The 24577-nt window shown below is 48.6% G+C and overlaps 1 protein-coding gene across 12 annotated transcripts in view; it reads left to right on the forward strand.

The window, feature by feature from the left end:
- Window positions 1–1046: 1046 nt before the first annotated feature.
- cnot1 (CCR4-NOT transcription complex, subunit 1) overlaps window positions 1047–24577 on the forward strand; it is a 28331-nt gene continuing 4800 nt past the window's right edge. For 2 of the 12 annotated variants that reach the window (XM_036543316.1, XM_036543322.1), the window contains exons 1-39: window positions 1302–1456; window positions 3916–4208; window positions 4855–4962; window positions 5146–5244; window positions 5608–5676; window positions 6532–6586; window positions 6845–7048; window positions 8549–8717; window positions 9060–9186; window positions 9624–9734; window positions 10006–10176; window positions 10272–10399; window positions 10559–10799; window positions 11182–11301; window positions 11609–11731; window positions 11920–12071; window positions 12283–12454; window positions 12994–13195; window positions 14017–14142; window positions 14846–15012; window positions 16058–16344; window positions 16485–16563; window positions 16914–17186; window positions 17477–17617; window positions 17899–18078; window positions 18280–18396; window positions 18588–18698; window positions 18934–19011; window positions 19197–19374; window positions 19656–19792; window positions 19964–20260; window positions 20609–20749; window positions 20851–21075; window positions 21376–21570; window positions 21971–22113; window positions 22699–22807; window positions 23031–23200; window positions 23537–23768; window positions 24112–24360. In XM_036543316.1, the coding sequence (XP_036399209.1) occupies window positions 4107–4208; window positions 4855–4962; window positions 5146–5244; window positions 5608–5676; window positions 6532–6586; window positions 6845–7048; window positions 8549–8717; window positions 9060–9186; window positions 9624–9734; window positions 10006–10176; window positions 10272–10399; window positions 10559–10799; window positions 11182–11301; window positions 11609–11731; window positions 11920–12071; window positions 12283–12454; window positions 12994–13195; window positions 14017–14142; window positions 14846–15012; window positions 16058–16344; window positions 16485–16563; window positions 16914–17186; window positions 17477–17617; window positions 17899–18078; window positions 18280–18396; window positions 18588–18698; window positions 18934–19011; window positions 19197–19374; window positions 19656–19792; window positions 19964–20260; window positions 20609–20749; window positions 20851–21075; window positions 21376–21570; window positions 21971–22113; window positions 22699–22807; window positions 23031–23200; window positions 23537–23768; window positions 24112–24360 (5988 nt within the window). In that variant the 5' untranslated portion in view covers window positions 1302–1456; window positions 3916–4106. Of the gene's footprint in view, window positions 1140–1301; window positions 1457–3915; window positions 4209–4854; window positions 4963–5145; window positions 5245–5607; window positions 5677–6531; window positions 6587–6844; window positions 7049–8548; window positions 8718–9059; window positions 9187–9623; window positions 9735–10005; window positions 10177–10271; window positions 10400–10558; window positions 10800–11181; window positions 11302–11608; window positions 11732–11919; window positions 12072–12282; window positions 12455–12993; window positions 13196–14016; window positions 14143–14845; window positions 15013–16057; window positions 16345–16484; window positions 16564–16913; window positions 17187–17476; window positions 17618–17898; window positions 18079–18279; window positions 18397–18587; window positions 18699–18933; window positions 19012–19196; window positions 19375–19655; window positions 19793–19963; window positions 20261–20608; window positions 20750–20850; window positions 21076–21375; window positions 21571–21970; window positions 22114–22698; window positions 22808–23030; window positions 23201–23536; window positions 23769–24111; window positions 24361–24577 lie in introns of those variants that run through there. The other 10 variants (XM_036543320.1, XM_036543325.1, XM_036543326.1 and 7 more) reach the window with 8 other exon arrangements.

Consider the following 24577-nt stretch of genomic DNA (forward strand, 5'->3'; position numbering starts at 1 on the left):
TGAGCATATATTTTTCTAAGTGTCAGCCTACGTTTATTATATAATGTGTTCTTACTGGGATGTATCAAATGTGGTTATGAGTTTTGTCGTAAAGCTATTAAAACACAGATGAAATGTGTCCTGCATATCTGTAAACAAAGTCTTTCTTAGTTTTCTGTATTTACCTGTATTACTTCTTTGTGGTTAACTAAGCAATACGTTACTTAGTTAACTGTTTGCATCTTGCAACAGTACTTATGTAATACACTGCGAGAGGGTTATGTGCCGGGGCTAATTTGCAGGTCGGAGTTATTTTAGCAAATGTGTCAGTTATTGTCATGTAGTCTTACAAATTTTAACATGCACTTGTGAATAGCACGATAGCACAGTATAATCCTTGAATAAATCACGCAACAGTTGTCAACCTTCCAAGAGTGTAATTCTTTTCTTAGATATTTTCACACGCGTTTATTTAAACTCTTCGTGTATCACTTGTAGGTCAGCTGTAAACGCTTTGTTCCTGTACAAAGCAACAACCTCGCCAATTGCGTGCAGTACTGATCACTGATCCAATCATCTATTTTTGACAAGCAATGGGAAACTGGCAGCACGCGTCTGAACGCGCAAGGGGGAGCTCGCACGATTATGCGATAGCTCGCCATATTACGTCATACACTATGCAATGATGTTTATTGGGCTCTCTGGTTCCGAAAGATTCTACAGATTTTGGCCATTCAGTTTTACACATTTTTTCTATGTTTTCTCTCCAAAAGAGAAGCAGAGTTGCATGTAACGCGTTCTTAAAACGTTCGCAGTTATCTTGCTGTTGTTTTACGTTGCTAGAGTTTTTTGATCACATAACTTAGGGTCCATCTGCGCTTTTTACAAATCTTAATTCCAGAGACATGCGGACCTCTGGCCTACTATATCAAAATACTGTCATTGTAAAACCCCATGCAGTACAGGAACTGAGGTGGACTAAACTATTTGCACGTGTTTGGAGGGGGGACACACCACCTTTTCCCCACTGTTCCCCATAAGTGGTTCAACCCAATAGATAGAAGGAGAGTATGGGGATGGCTTGCTAAAATTTCAAACATTTATTTTTTGCCTCCGAGAAAAAGTAACATGTTTTATTTAAAGCCCCCGCCTCTGGACAGGTACGGGTGTAACTTTTCTTTCTGTTCACGTTGTGTAAATTTGTGAGGGGACGGCGCTGTGTATTGCTGCCCGTGGGTATTGCAAATAGTTTTTCTTTTATTGTTGTTTTCTTTTTTTGAGTGATGTTGCGGTGTCGCGAGCTTCCAGCTCGAGCTCAAGAAGATGGCGCTGTGAGCGCGCGCGAGATACCCGTCGCCATTTTATGTCGAAAAATCAGACTGAGATCGGAGAGAAACGCTCACGGTTTATTAGTTTAGATTCTGGGAGACACCACATAAGAAATGTCTGTCGGAAAATAATATTGGGAAGCAGCAAGGTAACGCCATCACGGACGGACGATGTAGCGAACTGTGTTTGGATACCTATTTGTCAAGTGAAGATTGTCTGGGTACTGCGGACATCGTAGCCAAACAGAAAGTTGGCTTGCAAGCTAAGCTAGCATTAGCTATTTCGCCCGCTCCGAGCACAAATTTATTTGTGAGGTTTGAGGTGAATTCGCTTGATAATTATTAAATTACCTTGTTGATTAAAAGGTTTTCAAGGTTATATTGTCGCTGTAGGGATCGCTGAACAGTATTGGGTAGCTGACTGTCAATCATTGGTGAATGAACGATTTCACGGTGGGTACAGCTAACGCTAGTCGGCTTAGTAGCTAGCAAAATAACCTTACTCGATAGCTGCTAACTGATATAAAACATAAAATACAGCTATTCTGTTGCATTTTGGTGAACGGGTCGTGCTCTGCTGGTGGAAGCTGGCTAGCTACAGGAACAAAGGCTTCTGTCAGACAAGGTGGGCCTCGAACCCAAAATGTCTTTATTAAAATATGCAATGGCCAATTTATTTGTAATATCGGCGAAGTTAACGTTTACTAAATATTTAACATCGTTACAGTGCAATTGTTGGGTGGTTAGCACTCACAACCTTCTTTAAATTGGTTGGTGGACCTACTAGGTACATATCCTCCGCGTTTCAGTGAGTAGCTAACGCAGCTAACTAACAGTTAGCTACAGCATTTCTGTCACCGTTTAAAATAACTAGTTAGCCAGCTAGCAGAATTATGTAATGTCACCTAAACTTGCTTATAACTGTACAGTTAGTAACAAAACTAGGAAACTTGTTTGCCAGCCACTTGTCAAGCTAACTAATTGTTTACAAACTAGTTAATTATGTGGGGTTGCACAAATAACCGTGTCGCTAGTCTAGCAACTTCTAAAGTGAGACAGGCTACCCTGAATGTAGCTAGCTAGTTAGCTAACGGTAGCGGTATCCTATGTACTGGTGTCACTCTGACGCTTAGTTGGCTAGCTATCTAGCTTGGGTTAGCTTCGATGTGTTAGGTAAGTAACTTTGGATAACAATAATTAGCCAGCAGTAGGTCGCTAGTTGGCTGGTGAGCCCTAAAATGTTAGTTTTAAAAACACGTATACTAAACGTGGTCTTGAGTTCTTTTCGAGCTAGCTCATGTAGTCGGTGTTAGTTGTCCCGTCATACTGCCTTTAGCCACCTAACGTTACCCAACATTTCTTAAATGGCATTTCCAGGCAACTTTATCCATTTAGCTTACTACTTTCTAGCTAGATATATCTGTGTTACTGTGACTATTTTTTGACGGCGTTAGCTGCCTAATAATGCTTTATTTATCTAGTAAATGGTAACGTTAGCTACTCAATCTGGCGAGATGGCCAGCGAGCACGGAAATGGCAGTCGATTCAGTAAGACAGCGAGCAGATCTTGCGCGGTGGCCGTTAGTTTTAAACTTAAGGTAACTCAGGTTAATGGAATTAAGAAGTTTGTGTGTTTCTGTTTTCTCAAATACCAGAATGTTCAGTTATGAATCTCCTTTGTGGACGTTGGAACAGCGAGTAACGATGATGGTGGCTAGTTGTGCGGTATCATTAGATTTATTGACAAATTTACGGCAGAATAGGAACGTGTTGTCGTACTTTTTACAGATGAAGGAAAAACTTTAAAGATGGAAAGATTGTGGAGCTGTTCGTTTTTTGTAGTCGGTTAATTGTATCGTTTCTGTCTTTAGTGAGTGACTCAGGGGTAACAGGGCAGGCCTTGAGGCCTAGTAGTGAGGGCATTATGTGTTCAATATAGGGGGCAGGCGAGTGTGTTTAGTGTTGTTTTTTTGTTACTTTTCAGACAACATTTTTGATTTTTTTATGTAACCGAGTAGTGTTAGAGGATTAGCCCGTTACTTTGAAAAGTTGGCCCCGTTTCTTGCGAAAACCCCTGCCCTGGCTGGCTATTACGTTGATTGTGGAGCGGATATAGCTGGCTGGCGTGTAGCTAATCCGTGATGCAGGTTTATGCCCTGCCGAGCAAGCCAGGAAACGTCGGCGTTCAGTTAATATGGAAGCCCCTACACGTGCAGTCGCCTTCACTAATGCGAGAAATGTGGGACTGAAGTTTAATGAAGACCCAAAACGAGTTCGTTTCTTGATGATATTTTTCAGGCAGATACACCAATGTTGTAAGAATTAACTTCCTGGTAGTGTTGTAGACTTGCTACTGATCGCATGCTAAGTATATAGAGCTTAGCTCCTCTGCACAATAGATAGTGTAACTTGGGTATACTGCTCCCCAAGGAATCCTCCAAGGCCAACACCCACTGCTTGAGAGATTATTTTTATGTGCGAGGGTTTGGCTGCGAGCAGTTCTGTTAGTAGGGAATTGATTTCGGTTTATGTTAAGTGGTCTTGGCTGGAGTTCTGAACAATGTATTGAGGGATCTCTTAAACTTTTCCCCCCCACTCTGTCACACAGATGCCAAACCTGATGTTGGACTGAGGGACTTTACTTCACATCAACAGACACTGGAAGACAAAGCAGATTATACACCGGAATTTCATACCTGGGGGGGGGGACAGCTGAATTAACCTATCTCTGCGGTGACTAAAGGGGAATAATGGTGATTTTGCGCCGGGCTCGGCCGCCTGCTTCCGCCCCGACCAGCAATGAATCTTGACTCGCTCTCGCTGGCTTTGTCTCAAATCAGCTACCTGGTTGATAATTTAACGAAGAAAAATTACAGAGCCAGCCAGCAGGAAATACAGCATGTAAGTACCCTCTAATCATCCCTTCAGCAGCTGTATTTAATAACTTAACAATAAAATGAACAGAACGTATGTCAATGTTTTATGGATGTGGTATGGAGCAAACCTGACTCTGCTCTGAAGTGCTTTAGGTTTGCTTCCATGTTATTAATTTAACATGGCACTTATTACGAGGGTGATGTATGTCCACATAGTGGTCCTGTTTTGTAATGTAATGTTATATGATGTGCCAGTGCCGTACCCCTCTTCAGCCTCACAGGTGCTGCCCGCTTTGGTTTGTTTTCCCGCGTTGGAGCAGTGGAGAGTGGATCTGCTGCTGTAATGAGCAGCCCTTAGAGAGCAGTTGCCAGTGTTGCTAATTTAGTTCCCCTTGTTTATTAACACAGCCTCTCTTCATGTTCCCTTCTCTTCGTGGAAATCTTCACCTGTGAATAACCGTGCAAAGTCTGTGTGAACTGTGAATTTGTAGGGTTGTGGGGGCTTATTAATGCAGGGACAGAGGGTTCAGCAGATGGTTTTTATTTGCGGCTGTGTGTGAGCGTGACGGTATGGTTGCCCGGAGGATGCAGGTAGGATCAGCCAGGTGGAGCTTTTCTCTGTGGCTGCTTTTCCAGCAGGTGATAGCGCGTGTCTCCACTCTCCCCCTCAGATTGTGAATCGACACGGCCCTGAGGCAGACAGGCATTTGTTACGCTGTCTCTTCTCCCATGTGGATTTCAGTGGCGATGGTAAAAGCAGTGGCAAAGACTTTCATCAGGTAATAACAAAATGAACCAGGCTGCAATCGACTGTAGCTGTCAGGCAATCATATTCTGCTATCCAGAGGTGGACAGTACCTTTGGTTCTTATTGTTCCTGCTTTGTATTTTGGGCAAATTGCATCCTTAACCCCCTTTGTCCCATTTTCTTTGTCTGACTCTTTTTTTTTTTGTTTACTTAAGACACAGTTTCTCATCCAAGAGTGTGCGTCGCTGATTACTAAGCCGAACTTTATCTCGACGCTTTGCTACGCCATCGACAATCCTTTGCATTATCAGAAGGTAGGCTTTGCAGTCTCGATGGGCTCCAGCTGTGAATCAGTAACTCATTTCTGTGGAGGGGTGTTTACTAGATGCACCATGTAATCGTACTTTTCAAGGTGCTTTTGGTAACAGCAGTGGCGAAATATGAGAGTATAAATGGATATAGATTGCTCTTTCCACTTGGTGAAGATCTTCTGTGATGCCTTTCTTCAGTTACTCACAATAATAATACAATTAAACATATGCTTATATGGAATGCTGGCCCTGCCTGAACCCAGAGTTTGATATTTTGATGAACAAGGTGACAATTCAGATTTATCCTCTGGTTAGTGCTCTGTGAGTTTGACTCTGTTTTTGTTTTTTTTCTCTTCTTTTTTTTAGAGTTTGAAGCCGTCACCGCATTTGTTTACTCAGCTGAGTAAAGTTCTCAAATTAAGCAAGGTTCAAGAGGTAAGAGGAGCATGCATTTTGGGTTTCACACAGAAATGAGTTTAGCTAAGGTGCTGTTGGTACATTGATGCACTTTTTCCGCCCGTATGCTGTGCTGTGAAAGTTCAGAAAAGGTTTCAGTTTGCATGTGTTTCTGTTTTTGGGTGCTCTTGCTGAGCTATAATGAACCATGAAATTTCTGGCCCTGTAAGTATCTGGCACTATTTTACTGGCATTGAGACTCAGATGGGTTGGTGGAGGGTGTACTTAACAGCTGGAGACTGTGTGTGATGCCATCAGGTGTTACCATTCGTGTGTTTAATTTGAGAACACTTCCTGCTACTGTAAAGGGGTATCGCTGCATCAGAGAAAATGGACTCTGTATTAAAAATTTGTGGGGAAAAGCCATTGCTGCGTCCACACCACTACATGTAGATGGGTGTGGGAGGGCCATTGTCGCTACCTCAGACCTTGGGAGAGTTCGTCCCATAAAAGTGTGAATGCAGAGAAATGCTCTGCGCACGGTAGAGTGCTGCATGTTCAGGTGGCTCGTGACTGTGTGCTGACAGTTTGGTGGTGAAGCACAGTAGGCAGGCACATGTGACATCATTTCCCTGAACAGCTCCTGCCGGGTCCTCGGCCTCGCATCCTAAGGTGCTAAGCAGGAAGTGCGTGCGTTGTGACAGTGTATAAAATAATACATGAGTTCAGGAAGTAAACATGGTGCTCTGACTGTTCAAGGAGCATCTCCCGACCAAAAACTGTCTGGTGGAAATGCCAACCATCTCGGACACTCATTTCCATGTTGGCTGTAGCTGCACAACTTTTCTTTAAGAGGGAAGTTGTTTCATGCTGAATTGCTTTTTTCTCTCTCAGGTGATTTTCGGCCTTGCTTTGTTGAACTCCTCCAGCTTAGACCTTAGAGGGTTTGGTGAGTAAACCATTTTCATTTTAATACTCCCCTTTGTCTGTCTAAAAGCATACATGTTCCTGAACATGCCTGCCGAAGGTAACATTTAGAAAAATCTCGTGCCCATTGTGTTTCATATGCATAAGAGACTTTACAGACTTCCTTGAGTGTAAAATGAAGCACTGTGTCTGGGGTTTTGGCTTCGTGTGAATGAGTGAACTGTACGCCATCTCTCGGCAGTCTGAGATGTTAAGCTGTCTGTGTTGGTCCCCCTCCCAGCCACCCAGTTTGTGAAGCAGAAGCTACCGGATCTCCTGCGTTCTTACGTGGACTCGGACCTCGGGGGGAACCAGGAAGGTGGCTTCCAAGACATTGCCATAGAGGTCCTGCACCTGCTCCTCTCCCATCTCCTCTTTGGACAGAAGGGAGCGTGTGGGGTTGGACAGGAACAGATTGACGCTTTCCTCAAGACCCTGTGCAGAGGTGAGTGGCTGCTGTCGATGGCCAGCAGCCTCTTCTGCCAACAGCTGTGTCAGGTGAAGATGCAGGGAAGGGCCCTTTCATTCCTTTGAGTTTCTCGTCCGTTTTCCGCAGCAGGGAACTAGTGTCACTCAGCTGATTGTATACCTGTGCCACTTTTAACCATTGTCACAGCAGCTTTAAAATCAGACGGTGTCATACTTGTCCCGTATGCAGTTCAACGGGTTCCTTAATTCATACAGCCCCATAACTGGTTTCTCTGTGCACAGACATGGAGGCAAACGGATGATCACATACCCCGCCCACCCAGTCACTGGTGAGGAGGGCAATCACTCTGAGTGTGAATTAGCCCTGTTGCACTGGCAGGGAATGGGGGTGGGTGTGTTGACTGGTCATGGAGGCAGAATCCATCTCGCTGAAGGGAATCGCCTCTGAAAGCAATGGATGCAGTTGTTCTGGCCTTCAGAGAGAGCGAGCTCTGAGACTGACAGACGATGGATTGAGTTGGCAATTTTCTTAATTAGTCTTAGAGCTTGTTAACTCCTGTAAAGCACTTTGCAGAGACACTGAACATAGAACAAGATGAGCTTTACCAAAGATTAAGGGGGAATGAAGCGCGGCTCGTCCGAAAAGTCTCTGATGCTGCTGTTGGAACAGGGAAGTGTAGGAGGAGAGGGTGCTGCTCTGTAACAGAAATACCAGCTCTTGAAATGTTTTCTTTCTAAAACGGGTGGCGGAGGGGTATGTATTCTTAAAAGGGGGGTAGCTGCTGTTATCAGTAACTTGTGGAAAATATCCATGCTTGGTGTTTTGCTGTGGAGAGCCAAGTGTTTTGATTGGTTTGAACCGGTCAGTGATTGACAGTGCATGGTAGCCAATACCCTTGTGGTATTCGTCACCTCCCGCTGTCCCATTACTGGAGAATTGTTTTTATTTAAGTGATTTCCTGTAATATACTTGGCTACTGTACTCATTTGATATCAGCCACTTCTGAATTACAAATCCTGAACCGTTTTGTGTTGTGAGATTACCAGTGCTCGTGTGAGCCAACCGTCAGTGTTTACGGCCAGAAGGCTGTGAATAGCAAAGCCGTGGAGAGATTTTCCTTCTGTCTCCACTTTGGACCCATTATATTTTGTAGTCTCCATGAAGTTAATAGAGGTTGAGTGTGAGGCATTGGTTTTTTTTTTTTTTTAATCAGAAACTGTGGCAGTGAGTTTTAAATTTTCACTGCAATTAGCTTTGACATTATCTGCAACAGTGACAGATTGTCGCTTCAGTGCCTTGTGTTAAAGTGCAGTGAGAAAGTGAGCAGCTAGTGGCCCCTCGCATCGATTGATGTGCATTCTCCAGTCATCTTATACCAGAATGAGTGAGAAAGCAGCTGAAAATGCATCTACTGTGACCAGCCAGTGATGTCCGTCTCTCTCTCTCTCTGTTTGTGTGTGCGTGTCTGTGTGTGTGCTTGCCTCTGTGTCTGTGCGCATGTGCTTGCGTATCCAGATTTCCCGCAGGAGCGCTGCCCCGTGGTGCTCGCACCACTGCTGTACCCTGAGAAACGGGACGTTCTGATGGACAGGATTCTGCCAGACTCCGGGGGGTTAGCCAAGACCATGATGGAGAGCTCGCTCGCAGAGTTCATGCAAGAAGTTGGCTATGGCTTTTGTGCAAGGTGAAGCTCCTGAAAAAGAGTGAGGGGGGAGGGGGGGGGGTCATATTTTGAGATTGTGACGGCCTGAGAGGTGCTGTCACCAGTTTGCCCTCTTGATTCTTTTCATAATTAGTCCCTCACGCTACCTGATCCGTGTAGATCAGTCTCACTGGCTTTATTCTGCAGCACCTCTTTTTGTCTTTAGTTATAGTGGGTTTTATCCTTTTAGGACATTTTAGTTTATGTAATTAAATGATTTTGTGTATTTGTCACTTCCACGTTGATCACAAGATGAGCAGTGCATTCTGGGAGTTGTGAAGCTGTGTGTAATGTGTGTTTCCCCCTGCTGTCCCTGTCTCTCAGTCTCGATGAGTGCCGTAATATTATCCTGCAGTATGGCGTGCGGGAGGTCACTGCCAGCCAGGTGGCGCGGGTGCTGGGCATGATGGCCCGCACCCACTCGGGCCTGTCTGATGGGATTCCCCTGCAGGTGAGTCACACGCAAACCTCTCCTATCCAAAACAGGTCTCCCCTCGTCCTTTCAGGTGCTCAACTACATCCTGCTGGCTGTTAGAAAGAAAGGCTGACTTTTGGGTAGACTGAGATATATACAAAGTTGCATGCAGAAGTATTACTCGGTTAAGCCTGTGTGTTTGTGCTTACAGCAGCTGTGGTTGTGTGCTGATGTCTCAGCACCCTGTTCTCAGCTTGTCACCGATGTTCTGTAACTGTGCCCTAATTCTTCGCCTCTTATGACATGCACTGAATACACCCTGCCAGGACAACCTTGAAATTAGCTCTGGATAAGAGATTCCATGAAAATGTATTGTAATGTAGGCAGAGCATTTTTATACAGGTATCGGTGGTTGAATTTGACAGCGTAGTCTGAGTCCCCTGCTCTGTGCCTGTTCTGCCCCCCCTCTGCAGTCCATCTCTGCTCCAGGCAGTGGGATCTGGAGCGATGGGAAGGACAAGAGCGAGGGCTCCCAGGCCCACACCTGGAACGTAGAAGTTCTGATTGACGTTGTCAAGGAAGTCGTGAGTACCTTAAGTCTCGTCTTTCTGTGCCTTCAGTAAAATATGTACTGTAGTGTCTCTCCGCACCGTCACCTTTGATTTAACCACAGTGTTCAGAGTAAAGTTCTGTAAAACTCCTGGGGAAGCTGTGTGTACAAGCCTCACCTCCTCCCAGTTCCACAGTCATTGTAGTTGAGGGAGCAACTAATGCATGTCTTAATGGGATTTCACAGCATGCGATTTTCCACCTTTTCCTTTTTTTTTTTTTTTTTTTTTCCCCCTCCCACTTCAGAACCCCAATCTCAACTTTAAAGAAGTAACCTACGAGCTGGACCACCAGGGCTTCGTCATCCGCGACAGCAAGGGCCTGCAGATCGTGGTGTACGGGATCCAGAGGGGCCTGGGCATGGAGGTGTTCCCCGTGGACCTTATCTACAGGCCCTGGAAGCATGCCGAGGGACAGGTACAGCAGAGAGCACACGGCACACTTCACATGCAGCCTCTCTCACCTGCAGCCTCTCTGACATCACTCACCCCCCCTCCTCCCCTGCCCCCCAGCTATCATTCATCCAGCATTCCCTGATGAACCCGGACATCTTCTGCTTCGCGGATTACCCCTGCCACACCGTCGCCATCGACATCCTCAAGGCCCCGCCCGAAGACGACAACCGGGAGATAGCCACCTGGTACGGCCGGACGCCCTTTGCTGAACCCAGGAGAGAAGTGCTGGAGCTTCTCCTTATACTCTAAATGGCTTCTCTCTCTGCCAGACTGAAGAAACCATGAGGTTTTTTTTTCCTGAGTTTGTGCAGTTTTTAATGTTTTCATTTCTCCGCCCCGTGCAGGAAGAGTTTGGACCTGGTGGAGAGCCTGCTGCGTCTCTCGGAGGTGGGGCAGTACGAGCAGGTCAAGCAGCTCTTCAGCTTCCCCATCAAGCACTGCCCTGACATGCTGGTGCTGGCGCTGCTACAGATCAGCACTTCATGGCACACCCTGCGCCACGAGCTCATCTCCACCCTGATGCCCATCTTCCTGGGCAACCACCCCAACTCCGCCATCATTTTGCACTATGCATGGCACGGACAGGTGGGTCATACCATCGCCCTCCTCACTGTCTCCCGGGGGGGGGGGTTCCGGGTTAGTGATGAAATTGGTAACTTGAAAAAACGATATGTTTCAAAGCAGAGCTGTAGCTGGATTTATCAGCTGGATGTGGCTTGGTTCTCTGTCCTCAGTGGCCACAGTTTGTTTTTCAGGCTCCTTTGTTTGCTGAAGCTGTGTGCGTTAGAGGGTCGGTCTGTCTGCTGCCATTTTCGCTGACCTCAGGAGGGGAGCACATCTGCTCAGCATGCATAATGATTTTCATTTAATTAGAATCTCTCTCCTGTGAGCGGCCTGACGTGACGCTGATGTGTGCGCCTCGTGTGGAGCCGTGCGTGAGCTGACTGCGTCTCTCCTCTGTCTTCAGGGACAGTCTCCTTCCATCCGTCAGCTGATCATGCACTCGATGGCAGAGTGGTACATGAGAGGGGAACAGTATGACCAAGCCAAGCTGTCCCGCATCCTGGATGTGGCTCAGGACTTGAAGGTGCGGGGCTCTGCCTTTCTCTATAAATTTCATAGCTGATCCAACTTTATGTCCACGAACAGAAGTATTTTCTGCCCCCAAGAAATGTCCAAAAAATGTATAGAGGGTGCGGTTCCGTTGAGTTATTCAAAGATTCCAGGGTGAAATAGCCTTGGTCTTTATTTTACTTTACATTTGGTAAATTCCTGCAGTTGAGTCCAAAAGGTTTGGCTAACATTTTGGATTTTTCTTTGTTAGGAAGAGTCCAGCGGAGGGCAAAATGCTGAAAATGATTTTTTTAACGTCTTTGTTGTAATTTCCCTTCCAGTCTCTATCGATGCTGCTAAACGGCACTCCCTTTGCCTTCGTTATTGACCTTGCTGCACTTGCGTCTCGCCGTGAATACCTCAAACTTGACAAATGGCTCACTGACAAAATCAGAGAGCACGGGGTGAGTTGGTCCGTTTGTTTCCTCCTTTTCAAAAACCTCTCTAAAAAAATCCATCTCTCAGGTGTTGTGATGAGCTGAGGGTTGAGTGGTGGAGGCCAGCGTGAGTGTGGCTCTGCTGAAACATGAATAGCGATTACGGCTTTGGCAGTGCGGCGGTGTCTAACTCGCTTCGCTGTCGGCTGCTTCAGGAACCCTTCATCCAGGCGTGTGTGACTTTCCTGAAGAGGCGCTGTCCCTCCATCATGGGTGGATTGGCTCCTGAGAAGGACCAGCCCAAAAGCGCTCAGCTCCCCCCAGAGACGCTGGCTACCATGCTGGCCTGTCTGCAGTCATGTGCAGGGTGAGTCTGTTTATCCGTCTTTCTCAGCACTGATCTCAAACACCATTCCCATCGGTGTATGGTACCCACCGGTAAGGCAGGCATTACTCTTTGTCAAACATGGAGGCGTGCTTATGGGGACCATTTCCGAGTTATGAGGTTATGGTAGTGTCTGGGGAAAAGAAATGAACCTCATCTTTCCTCTTGTGAATTTCTTGTCGTCCGTGCGTAGGAGTGTGTCTCAGGAGCTGTCGGAGACAATCCTGACCATGGTAGCTAACTGCAGCAACGTCATGAACAAAGCGCGGCAGCCGCCACCCGGGGTCATGCCAAAGGGACGCGCCCCCAGCACCAGCAGCCTCGACGCCATTTCCCCTGTGCAGGTATCACTGTCCCCTCTGCAGGTGATGGACTGAACTTACATTTTAACTCTGCTCAGAGGCCGCTGAGGACTGTTTTCTAACATAGAGCAGCCCAGGGAAAGTGGCCTCTGGAACTCATTGTGTCTATCATTTAGTTGTGTGCAGTTTATGGTTTGTAAATGCCATCCAAGCGTTTCTTTGTGTATGGTAATTCTGTTTAAGCCGTACTCCCTCAGTTCAGAGTTCAGATTTGTTTTTATGTGCAGGATGGCAGATCGTTCCCCAGCACCATAATGTCATTTTAAATGACCAAATCGGTAAAGAACTGAGTGTTTCAGAGAACAGCCACAGGTGATTGAAAGTGTGGCAGCTATCATTAAAATGGCCGTAGTAAATGCTACCTTTTCTACATTTCGTATCAAAGATTAACGTGTAATTATTCATAGCGTATGGTTAAGAGTATTTCTGCTCAGGTTGTTGCATATGTGAGGTAAGTTTTTTTTTTTTTTGTTTGTTTTTTTTTTATTTGCTGCTTTGTCACTCACTCTGTGGCCCTGCCCCCTCGCAACACTGTTTTTCAGATCGACCCGCTGTCTGCCATGGGCACCCTCAATCTGGGGGGGTCGGCCACCTCCCACACTCAGAGCATGCCAGGGTTTCCCACACCGCTGGGCTCTGCCTTCAGCAACCCCCAGTCTCCAGCGAAGGTGTTCCCCACCCTGTCCACCCCCACTCCCCCCACACCCTTCGGTGGCATCGGGAGCATCTCCACACAGCTGCCAGGTATGAGGGAGGGGGGGAGCCTGAGATCTGCATGAGTTTGCGTCTGTCAGGTGGCCTTAGCTTAACAAGAACATCCTGCCAAAGACAGAGAATTAATGGATCAATAGATTAATAGACACGTACTTCGGAATATGATAGCAGATAGTTTAAAAATATTTTTTAATCTGTAAAAGGTTACCACTGTCAGGGAAAGTGTGGGTTTGTATTAACACAGAACAAAGGAGCGTGTGGGCAGTACTACTGCTGGTATTCCTCTTATGTTAGTGTGGTAATCCTGAGGACTAAATTAAAGTACTACATCGGCTGGGAACAAAGAAAAATTGTGAAATTCACTCTCTTACCACAGAAGGCACCTTGGTGCAGGTTGCAGACAGAAAAATACATTACTGTGAATGCTGGCTGTCATTTTTACTGTTGAACAGCTTACAGTGCTTATATGTGAAAGCCAGTCTTTGGTCATATGGTTTCTGACCAAAGTAATGGAATGGGAAACTGTAGCATCGTTTTCCTTTAACATGGTCCTGAAAGGACCTCCGTCAGAGCACTACTGAATCAGCTGTGTTGTGGCAAGAATAGTTGTGATTTGGCATAAGAGGAAATGCAGAATTTTAGAGAGATTTGGTTGGTGCAAGCTGACCATCTGAGCAGCGGCAAATCGGAGGCTCATATACATGAATGGCTTTGATTGGTCCGTCCTGAGGGCGAGCTTAGTCAAGCGCGCGCCTGAATGTTCTGAGCTCGGGAAACGGGGAGTCCCCAGGACCAGCTCGGAGATGCAGTGTTGGCATGAGGTGTGTGAACTAGCTCTTCCCCGTCCGCAGGTCCACTGGGCAGCGGCAGCCTGACTGGCATAGGGTCCGGCCTGGGAATGCCCGCGGTGAGCAGCGACCCCTTCGGGACCAGGAAGATGAGCACCCCGGGACTGAACGCCCCCACCTTCCAGCAGAGTAAGATGAAGGCCTGTAAGTGGTTGTGGTGTTGACTGAGAGGGCGAGAGACATCTCTGCTGTGTTTCCTCTGAAACAATGTCTCTGAATACTGTACTGTTCCAGTCAGTATAAACGCAAACTTTCAACCCACATCCATGATTTTGAAATGTCTGTCTTGTACCTGTCTTTCATTCTACCTAAAACTGAAATGTAGAGTGTGCTTTCATTATGAAACAAATGCTTTTAAGTCTTAGAGGAAATACAGGTCAGTCTTTTCTCTGGTTCTGGTGGTGTTTCCACAGGCAACCAGCCTTTTTTTTTTTTTTTTTTGATCTGTAAAGAAAGCTAACTGATTTTTTGGTTTTGATCATAAGCTGTCATGGAAAGTACCTCCAACCCCAGCCCTAAGCGAATGCAGAATGCAGCTTCACTACTTCATATATTGCAGGAAGTTTATATTATGATAAACAGTAAGATCTTGGGTGGTTTCCAGTCAGATTAATCAAATTAAGCCTTGCAGTCCTCAGAGCCAAAATTCTGCTCCCTGCGTGGGCCTGCTTTCTAAATTCAGGGATGAAGGCTTGTGTGTGTGGCCTTTGTCTACTGCATTCAGCTCTGCTTTTCCAAACTGAGCGAATTGTCTGTATGATTTGCTGGTTGGGTGTTTGAATACTGCCGTGCCGTGATGCAGAGGTTTACATGCCTCCGCGTCTCTCCCCAGCTGACCTGTCTCAGGTGTGGCCCGAGGCAAACCAGCACTTTAGCAAGGAGATCGACGACGAGGCCAATAGCTACTTCCAGCGCATTTACAACCACCCGCCGCACCCCACCATGTCCGTCGACGAGGTGAGCCTGCCGTCGCCACACCCCACCATGTCCGTCAACGAGGTGAGCCTGCCATCATCTTTGAGGACCGGTGTGGGAGCTTCGGGGCCTGAAATGTGTGTTTTTAACACTGTGGTTTGAATGTGGCAACTGCATTGTGACATCTCAGCTGTCCCAGTACTGCACGGGTAGGGAGCCATGTTCGTGCAGGGCTGCAGGCTCTTTTGCAGTCCTTGCCAGGTATAAATCTTTTATGTTAAGTCACTGTCAGGGCACTACAAGTCCCAAAATGCAATGCACGCAAGCTGACAACAAGTGGAGGGCTGGCTCACCTCTCGCAAACAACAACACAGCCACTTTCAGGTACCTGATGAACTGCTTGGAGCTGCTGAAATAGCAGTGACACGAGGAGCCCTGGCCATCCTGAGAACACCTAGCCACAGGGGCGGGGTTGGAGCCAGCTACGTCCCACTGCTGCTGACTGCTGCTCATAGTCTGCTAATGACGCAGCCCCCACGCCAATGTTTCAGCTCCTGCCAAAGCAGTGATTTACTGTTTCAGATGAATGTTTCTGCTGTTCTGGCAAAACTAAACATCGGCTAAGTGGGGAAGTTGTCAGCAAATTGTTATTTTAAGATTCTGGCCAGCTATGAGCACACACTTGAACTAGCCAATCAGAATCGGTCAAGGACGAAGTACTCAATACTTTAATCAACATAAGTGCAGGTGTTTCTCCAAAAGCGGATGTTTGCCTCTTGGACTAAGCTGCCATTTTTTTTTTAAATAAACTTTATAACTGTCAGTCAGCTGAAGTAGAACAGTACCACAATATGACTGTCTTTACAAAGACAATGGGGGGCAACAACAGTTACAGCATTTCAATTTTTAGATCCACTTGACTGTGTGTGTGTGTGTGTGTGTGTGTGTGTGTGTGTGTGTGTGTCAGAGAGAATCGTGTGCATCTGTGAGATATATATACTCGTACATGCATGTATATGAAGGTACGCGGGGTGTGGGGAACGGATGAATGAACAGACGTGATAGAGGTGTTGTGGTTTTCATGGTGATGGGTACTGAAGGCGATCTTCCCCCTCCTCTCTGCCTGCAGGTGCTGGAGATGCTGCAGAGGTTCAAAGACTCCAACATCAAGCGGGAGCGCGAGGTGTTCAACTGCATGCTGAGGAACCTGTTTGAGGAGTACCGCTTCTTCCCCCAGTACCCCGACAAAGAGCTGCACATCACCGCCTGCCTGTTCGGAGGCATCATAGAGAAGGGGCTGGTCACCTACATGGCCCTGGGCCTGGCGCTGCGCTACGTCCTGGAGGCCTTAAGGAAACCGTTCGGATCCAAAATGTACTACTTTGGCATCGCTGCACTAGATAGGTTTAAAAACAGGTATGGCTGTTCTTTACCTTAATGTTATGGATTTTCTTAATGTCCGCTAAGCTGTAATAAATCTCTAGTGTGCTTGAAAATGTCCGTGAAATATTTAGAGTGACAGGAACACACCGCTTAACATTTGTGTCTCCCTTTAGACTGAAGGACTATCCCCAGTACTGTCAGCACTTGGCTTCCATTCCACACTTCCTGCAGTTCCCTCACCATTTACAGGAGGTAAACTGATTTCTCTTATGGACCACACACAGTCGGCTGTTCCAGATGCTTAAGCATGTACTCCTACTTATGGAAGGGTGGCAGTGGGAAAAAATGGATCCGTTTTTGGATTTTAGTTTTAATTATTTGACCATCTCTGCATTCCAGAGTTCAGAGTTAATAGGGGGAAGATACTGTAGTTACTTCCAGTTGTGCTCCAGTAAGTGTACCCATCACTGAGCCTGTGCCCTGTTTTAATGCAGTGATGCCTGTGCTATATAGCGTCCCTCTCTAAGAGTGAGGCCAGTGAGACGGCCACGTGTCCTACTTAAAGATGAATAAGCCTCCCGTTCTGCGTTTTCCATATCCTGTGTGTGCAGTATATCGAGTACGGCCAGCAGTCACGAGACCCCCCTGTGAAGATGCAGGGCTCCATCACCACCCCCGGCAGCCTGGCCCTCGCCCAGGCCCAGGCCCAGTCCCAGGCCCCCCCCAAAGCCCCCCTCCCCGGCCAGGTCAGCACCATGGTAACCACATCCACCACAACCACTGTTGCCAAAACCACTACCATTACCCGCCCCCCCACCACCGTCAGCTTCAAGAAGGACGTGCCAGTGAGTATCGGTAACGCCAGGGAAATCGGGGTATGTGTGTCTGTCTGTGCTTATTTACTTACTTTATACACATGTGCATGCGTAAAGATGAACTCTGCCTACTGTAATGTAATGCCCTCATACTGGAATCAGAGATTGTATTTTTATTTTTTTTTAACTTTAACTTGTAACAGTAGCTGACCATGGCGAATGCACTCTTTGGATATAGGGAATGCTCTTTTTGCATGTGACAAATAAATTGAATGCCTGAATTTGACACATTTTGTAACACATTGCAGTGCGAACATGTCCCTCTGAAGTCACTGTGATGTTATTTTCAGCCCTCTATAAACACGACCAACATCGACACCCTGTTGGTGGCAACAGACCAAACTGAGAGGATTGTGGAACCTCCCGAAAACGTCCAGGAGAAGATTGCTTTCATCTTTAACAATCTGTCACAGTCAAACATGAGTCAGAAGGTGAGCTTCAAACACGCATGTTCTCTTCCCGGTCAGCATTTGCATGTGGGCTTGTGTCATAAGGCTGCTTCCTTGGTGGTTCTTAGTTCTTGACTCTTCTGTTGCCTCTGTTACCACAAACTTATAAAACTGAAATACACAGCAGCCTAGTCCATTGACACATTTGTAAAAATGCTACCCTGCATTCCGCCACACTGAGGGTTTTACAATGGCAGTTGATGAGTTTGACATTCCCCAGCCGTTGAGATGCTAACTCTGCCTCCCTTTCTGGTTATGTGAAGGTTGAGGAGCTGAAGGAGACGGTGAAAGAGGAGTTCATGCCCTGGGTGTCTCAGTACCTGGTCATGAAGCGGGTCAGCATCGAGCCCAACTTCCACAGCCTCTACTCCAACTTCCTGGACACACTGAAGAACCCAGAATTTGTCAAAATGGTCCTGAACGAGACTTACAGGAACATTAAGGTGAGATGGCAGCTGGTTTCAGAAGTCTCATTTTTGTGATCAAGGGTCAGGAGAGTGGTGGTTCACTTGTAATTTTGTTTCTTAGTCTTCACTCATTTCAGTCTTTTAATACTGATGAAAACAATTCATAATGTAACTTGTAATATGGCTGTCAATTTCTGTCAGTTTATTTAACCGGCTAAATCTGTTCCCCTCGGACAGGTTTTGCTGACCTCTGACAAGGCCGCAGCTAATTTCTCTGACCGATCCCTGCTGAAGAACCTGGGTCACTGGCTTGGAATGATCACTCTGGCAAAAAACAAACCCATACTGTACACGGTGAGTCCAGCCAGACAGACGGATGGGGCAGAAATGCTGTCGCTGATTCCATCCAGGAACGAGGTGTTTGATCATGCTGTAGGAAACCTGATGTGTAGACCCAGACTTTGTTTTGCACGTGTGTAAAGCGAGTCTTCTCCTGCTGAAAGTGTAACCCTGCAGTGATGGTGCTGCCCGTGTTTGCCCCGCAGGATCTGGAGGTGAAGTCCCTGCTGCTGGAGGCCTATGTGAAGGGACAGCAGGAGCTGCTCTATGTCGTCCCCTTTGTTGCCAAAGTCTTGGAGTCCAGTCTGAGGAGCATGGTAACCTCTGCTTCTGTGTTCCATACCCATACCCCCCCCCCCCCCCCCCCCCCCCCACACACACACACACCAATGGAAGACATTCATACTGAAGGTTTGCAGATGATGATGAAGAATAATTAGCTAGCTAACTGGATTACTGAGCGCGCTGACAGTGGTCCTCGGTAATAGGCCTTGACAGTGTACTTGAGGCAGTAGCACAGTGTCCTGATGTGAGTGTGTTTTCCACCTGCAGATTTTCCGGCCCCAGAACCCTTGGACTATGGCCATTATGAATGTACTGGCAGAGCTGCACCAGGAACATGATTTGAAGGTTGGTTTGTTTTTCATTCTGTTGGTGATCTTGATTTAATGAGAAGGGAAAATGTCCCCATTTTGGTTTTTTGGAAGCCAGATTTCCTTTCTCTTTTTTTTTTTTTTTTTTTTTGGAGGTGTTTTATTGGATGGATTAGTTTGAGCTACAGCAGCAGTTTGACCTTGCTCGCTCTCCCTCTGCAGCTGAACCTGAAGTTTGAGATCGAGGTGCTGTGTAAGAACCTGTCGCTGGACATCAATGACCTGAAGCCTGGAAACCTGCTGAAGGACAAGGAGAAGCTGAAGAACCTGGATGAGCAGCTGTCCGCACCAAAGAAAGAGGCCAAACCGCCCGAGGAAATGCTTCCCATCGTCACCACAGGTACGCACAGCACCCCTATCCCCAGGCTGGCCGAGCACTGAGAGTACAGCTGCATCCAGATCAGTATCCAGGGTCCACACACACGCCCTGATGTGCTATAAGCTGTACAGATTTAGAACATGACTGAGCACGGTTATTGGCTGCATTCTTTTTGTTTGACTCATTATTTGACTGACTGACAGTAGCAGTCAGTGTGTGATGGGTCTTTGATTCTTTTGTGCATGTTGAGCTGCTGAAGGCTCCAGTGCTGCTTAAACCACAGCTGAGTTTCTGCCCAACAGGAGACTGCCCTCCGTTCGCAGCTGCGCCCCCCACCCCGGCCACCGCTACGGGGCCGCCCACCCCCCAGTTCAGCTACCACGACATCAACGTCTACGCCCTGGCGGGACTGGCCCCCCACATTAACATCAACATCAACGTGAGTGTCACCGCGTTGCTCCCTAAAATTCCCCCCGCTCCCAAGATTCCTGTGGTGTTAACGGTTATCCAGAGCGATCACGCTATAAACCCTATGGTAGTTTGCAGCGTGTGAGTGAGCGGTATGCTGTGATGATGTTGCTGGTTGTAAGCGAGCCCCTCCCCCCCGCAGATCCCCCTGCTGCAGGCCCACCCCCAGCTGAAGCAGTGTGTGCGGCAGTCCATCGAGCGGGCGGTGCAGGAGCTCGTGCACCCCGTGGTGGACCGCTCCATCAAGATCGCCATGACGACGTGCGAGCAGATCGTCCGGAAGGACTTTGCGCTGGACTCGGAGGAGTCGCGCATGCGTGTGGCCGCGCACCACATGATGCGTAACCTGACGGCCGGCATGGCCATGATCACCTGCAGGGAGCCGCTGCTCATGAGCATCGCCACCAACCTGAAGAGCAGCTTCGCCGCCGCGCTCAGGGTACGGTCTCACTCAAACACACAGACACAGACACAGACACAGACACGTATAGACACTGCACCTGTGTACTAATGTAGAGACCCATACATGTATATATTCATAGACTCACTCGCGCTCTCTCTCTCTCTCTCTCTCTCTCTCTCTCTCTCTCTCTCTCTCTAACACAGACCAGATATGTATAGACACTGTGCACCTAATGTAGAGACCCATCCATGTATATATTCATAGCACAGACACACACAAACATGCACTCTTACAACTCGTGCACACGCAGCACAGCTATTTTCTGTGTCTCTGAGTCTGATTCCCCTCCTCCTCACGCTCCTCCTCTGACCTGGACTCCCTCAGGCTCCCACCCCCCAGCAGAGGGAGATGATGGAGGAGGCTGCTGCCCGCATTGCCCAGGACAACTGCGAGCTGGCCTGCTGCTTCATCCAGAAGACCGCCGTGGAGAAGGCCGGCCCCGAAATGGACAAGAGACTGGCCACTGTGAGTGAACCGCCGCTGACCGTGTGTGCGGGAAGACTGAGGATGGTCTCAGCTGCGTGGTCACTCTGTCTTATTCTCTGCCCCCTGTCCCGCACCCGCAGGAGTTTGAGCTGAGGAAGCACGCCCGGCAGGAGGGCCGGCGTTACTGCGACCCGGTCGTGCTGACGTACCAGGCCGAGCGCATGCCGGAGCAGATCCGGCTGAAGGTCGGGGGCGTGGACCCTAAACAGCTGGCTGTTTACGAGGAATTTGCCCGCAATGTTCCCGGCTTCCTGCCCAGCAACGACCTGTCCCAGCCCACAGGATTCCTGGCCCAGCCTATGAAGGTACAGCAGCGAATCTGTGCTGTTTCTGAGCGCTGTCTTGCACCTCCTCCCTCCTCCTGTGTGCTGTTTCTAAGCACTCCCCTGCACCTCCTCCTGTGTGCTGTTTCTGAGCGCTCCCCTGCACCTCCTCCCCCCTCCTGTGTGCTGTTTCTGTGCGCTCCCCTGCACCTCCTCCTGTGTGCTGTTTCTGTGCGCTCCCCTGCACCTCCTCCTGTGTGCTGTTTCTGAGCGCTCCCCTGCACCTCCTCCCTCCTGTGTGCCGCTCGGCTCACGGTTCCTCCCGCTTCTCGGCCTCTGCAGCAGCAGGCCTGGGCGGCGGACGACGTGGCGCAGATCTATGATAAGTGCATGGCGGACCTGGAGCAGCACCTGCACGCCATCCCCCCGGCCCTCGCCATGAACCCGCAGACCCAGGCCATCCGCAGCCTGCTGGAGTCCGTGGCCCTCGCCCGCAACTCCCGGGACGGCATCGCCGCGCTCGGCCTCCTGCAGAAGGTCAGCCCCCCTCTCATCTCCAACAAACCGAACAGTGAGGATGAGAACATGGTTGCGTTCTGTGGAGTAAAAATCTGAGTAACACCAGGTTAAGAAAAGTTCCTAGTTTTGTGTCATAGCACAAGGTAGTTGCTCCAGACTCCATTGAAGCTTGCAATGAAAATGTTCACTTGCACATAATTCTGTTTGTCCCCCATCCCTCCCTTCTCCTCCTCCTCTCCCTCCCCCTCTCCATCTCCCTCTCTGTGTACCCCCTACATCCACCTGCCCCAAACTCTGCATCTGCCTCCTCCTATCTGCATCTTCCTGCTTGCTCTCTTGCTCGCTACCCCTTTCCCCCCCCTCCGCCTCCCCCTCCCCCTCCCCCTCCCCCTCCCTCTCTCTCTCTCTCTGCGTGCAGGCTGTGGAGGGGCTGCTGGATGCCACCAGCGGTGCAGATGCTGACCTGCTGCTGCGTTATCGGGAGTGCCACCTGCTGGTGCTGAAGGCCCTGCAGGACGGCCGCGCCTACGGGCCTCAGTGGTGCAACAAGCAGATCACCCGGTGAGTCCTGGGCCCTGCAGCCTGCCGTTACCACCACCACCACACCAGCACTATTATTTAAGCCTCCAGTGAAGTGTGTGTGACTGAAGGGGTTACGCTGTAGTGCCACAAAAACTCTCTCCTCCGAAAGCTGGGCCCTGCTCTTCCTGTAGCTGGGCTCCTGGAGACCTGAGAAACAGCCTGTGCTTCCTCATGTGCATGGCTTGTTTTTGTGTGTGTATATTATGTGTATATTCATACGCATGAGTTTTCTTAATGTCTTTCCACTTATATTGTTGGTTCTTGCACAGAATTATGTTTCAGAACTGCATTGAGCTCTCAGTTTATATTTGGAAAGTGTTACGTGTTAAGATTTAAGGCACAGATGCACTGTGACCTGTGCTCTTCCTCCTCCGGCTGATTACACGAACCAGACCTACTAGCAACCAGGAGGCTTTTCATTAGAACTGAAATCCAGAAATGCTTTTTATCCGATCATCAGAGCAGGAATTCTGTAGGAAAAACTTAGAATGGATCATCTGTAAAAGTGCAGAGTGTGTTTCCCCGGACAAGGATGTCTAATCAAATAAACACGATGGGTCACAGGTGCCTGATCGAGTGCCGTGACGAATACAAGTACAACGTGGAGGCCGTGGAGCTGCTGATCCGAAACCACCTGGTCAACATGCAGCAGTACGACCTGCACCTGGCACAGGTAGGAACCGAGCCGTCTGTGTGGAACTGCAGAACTGCTTCACAAACATGGCTCTTCAGCAGAGTAAGAGATCGATTAGCTCATGTGGAAATGAGTTTAACCCTGCTGTTAGTAATGGCCTGTGGAGGCCTTTATGGACGGTGAAAGCGGAGAGGAGCACGGTGTCCTGTGAAGCTCTGCTGACTCCCCCTCTCCTCCCTCCCTCCTCCCCCCTCTCTGGCAGTCGATGGAGAACGGGCTGCACTACATGGCGGTGGCGTTCGCCATGCAGCTGGTGAAGCTGCTGCTGGTGGACGAGCGCAGCGTGAGCCACATCACCGAGGCCGACCTATTCCACACCATCGAGACGCTCATGAGAACCAGCACGCATTCCCGAGCCAACGCCCCCGAGGGGTGAGCCGCCGCGCCCCCAAAACGCCCCGCTCATCCCGCTGATCGCAGCCTCCTGACACAATGCATACACCTTTTACTTTCCCTTCATTCCAAAAAATGTTTTGCTCCAGGTATGAAATGTGGGATTGAATTAATTGACTGAACTCCTGCCCCAAAACCTACCCTAAGAATCTCTGAACATTATCATTTTGAAGAACCAGATGCTATTGTTGCTCTAACACGTCAGTCCTTGGCATACTTGTTAGGAATGAATCTAATTGAAGGTGTTACCCATTTGTGTATTCTGTGTTAAACTCATAGTGCATTGTGGGTAACCTGGCTGCTCTGTATTCGCAGGCTTCCCCAGCTGATGGAGGTGGTGCGGTCCAACTACGAGGCGATGATCGACCGCGCCCACGGTGGGCCCAACTTCATGATGCATTCTGGGATCTCCCAGGCGTCAGAGTACGACGACCCGCCAGGCCTGAGGGAGAAGGCGGAGTACCTGCTGAGGGAGTGGGTCAACCTGTACCACTCCGCCGCCGCCGGCCGTGACAGCACCAAGGCCTTCTCTGCCTTCGTGGGACAGGTACCCCACTGCCACCTGCCACTACTCACTTAGGCTACGGCTTAGTTTATAGTACACTTTATGCTCTCATGGAGATTCATTTTACCCAGATGTGGTCAATAATGGCAACAAGTTGACTTGATACATTGAGTAGTCTTGAGAACAACTTCAGACCTAAGTCAAAGTTACACAGCTGTCCCCCACTTACTTTAAGTGAGACTGGAGTTTAGAAATCTGGAACTCGGCATATCCAGAGGCTTTCAGTCGGGTTCCGCAGCAGAGGTGATCTTTGTAAGTTCTGTTAGATGATGAGATTTGACCTCTTGAAATTGGTCGTGTGTGAACTCCGCTCTCCCGCCTCCAGATGCACCAGCAGGGCATCCTGAAGACGGACGACCTGATCACGCGCTTCTTCCGCCTCTGCACTGAGATGTGCGTGGAGATCAGCTACCGCGCCCAGGCCGAGCAGCAGCACAACCCCGCCGCCAGCGCCGCCATCATCCGCGCCAAGTGCTACCACAACCTGGACGCCTTCGTCCGGCTCATCGCCCTGCTCGTCAAGCACTCCGGCGAGGCCACCAACACCGTCACCAAGATCAACCTGCTCAACAAGGTAGGCACCGCGCACCCAGAGGCAGGGTGGGCGAGCTGGCTGTTTGGCCACTGACTGGCAGGGAATAAAATAAAGAGTAAGACTGAAATGGAAAAATGTAAGGCTCTTTAATCCCAGTAACAGCTACAGGGAAATTTGGTAAGCAAACAGATGAATGTCACTGTCAGTGACCTGTTTTGCAGCATTGATCCCTTTATTTTACACATTCGTAATTCTC

The sequence above is a fragment of the Megalops cyprinoides genome, chromosome 13 (genome assembly GCF_013368585.1).
Source record: "Megalops cyprinoides isolate fMegCyp1 chromosome 13, fMegCyp1.pri, whole genome shotgun sequence".
Taxonomy (NCBI): domain Eukaryota; kingdom Metazoa; phylum Chordata; class Actinopteri; order Elopiformes; family Megalopidae; genus Megalops; species Megalops cyprinoides.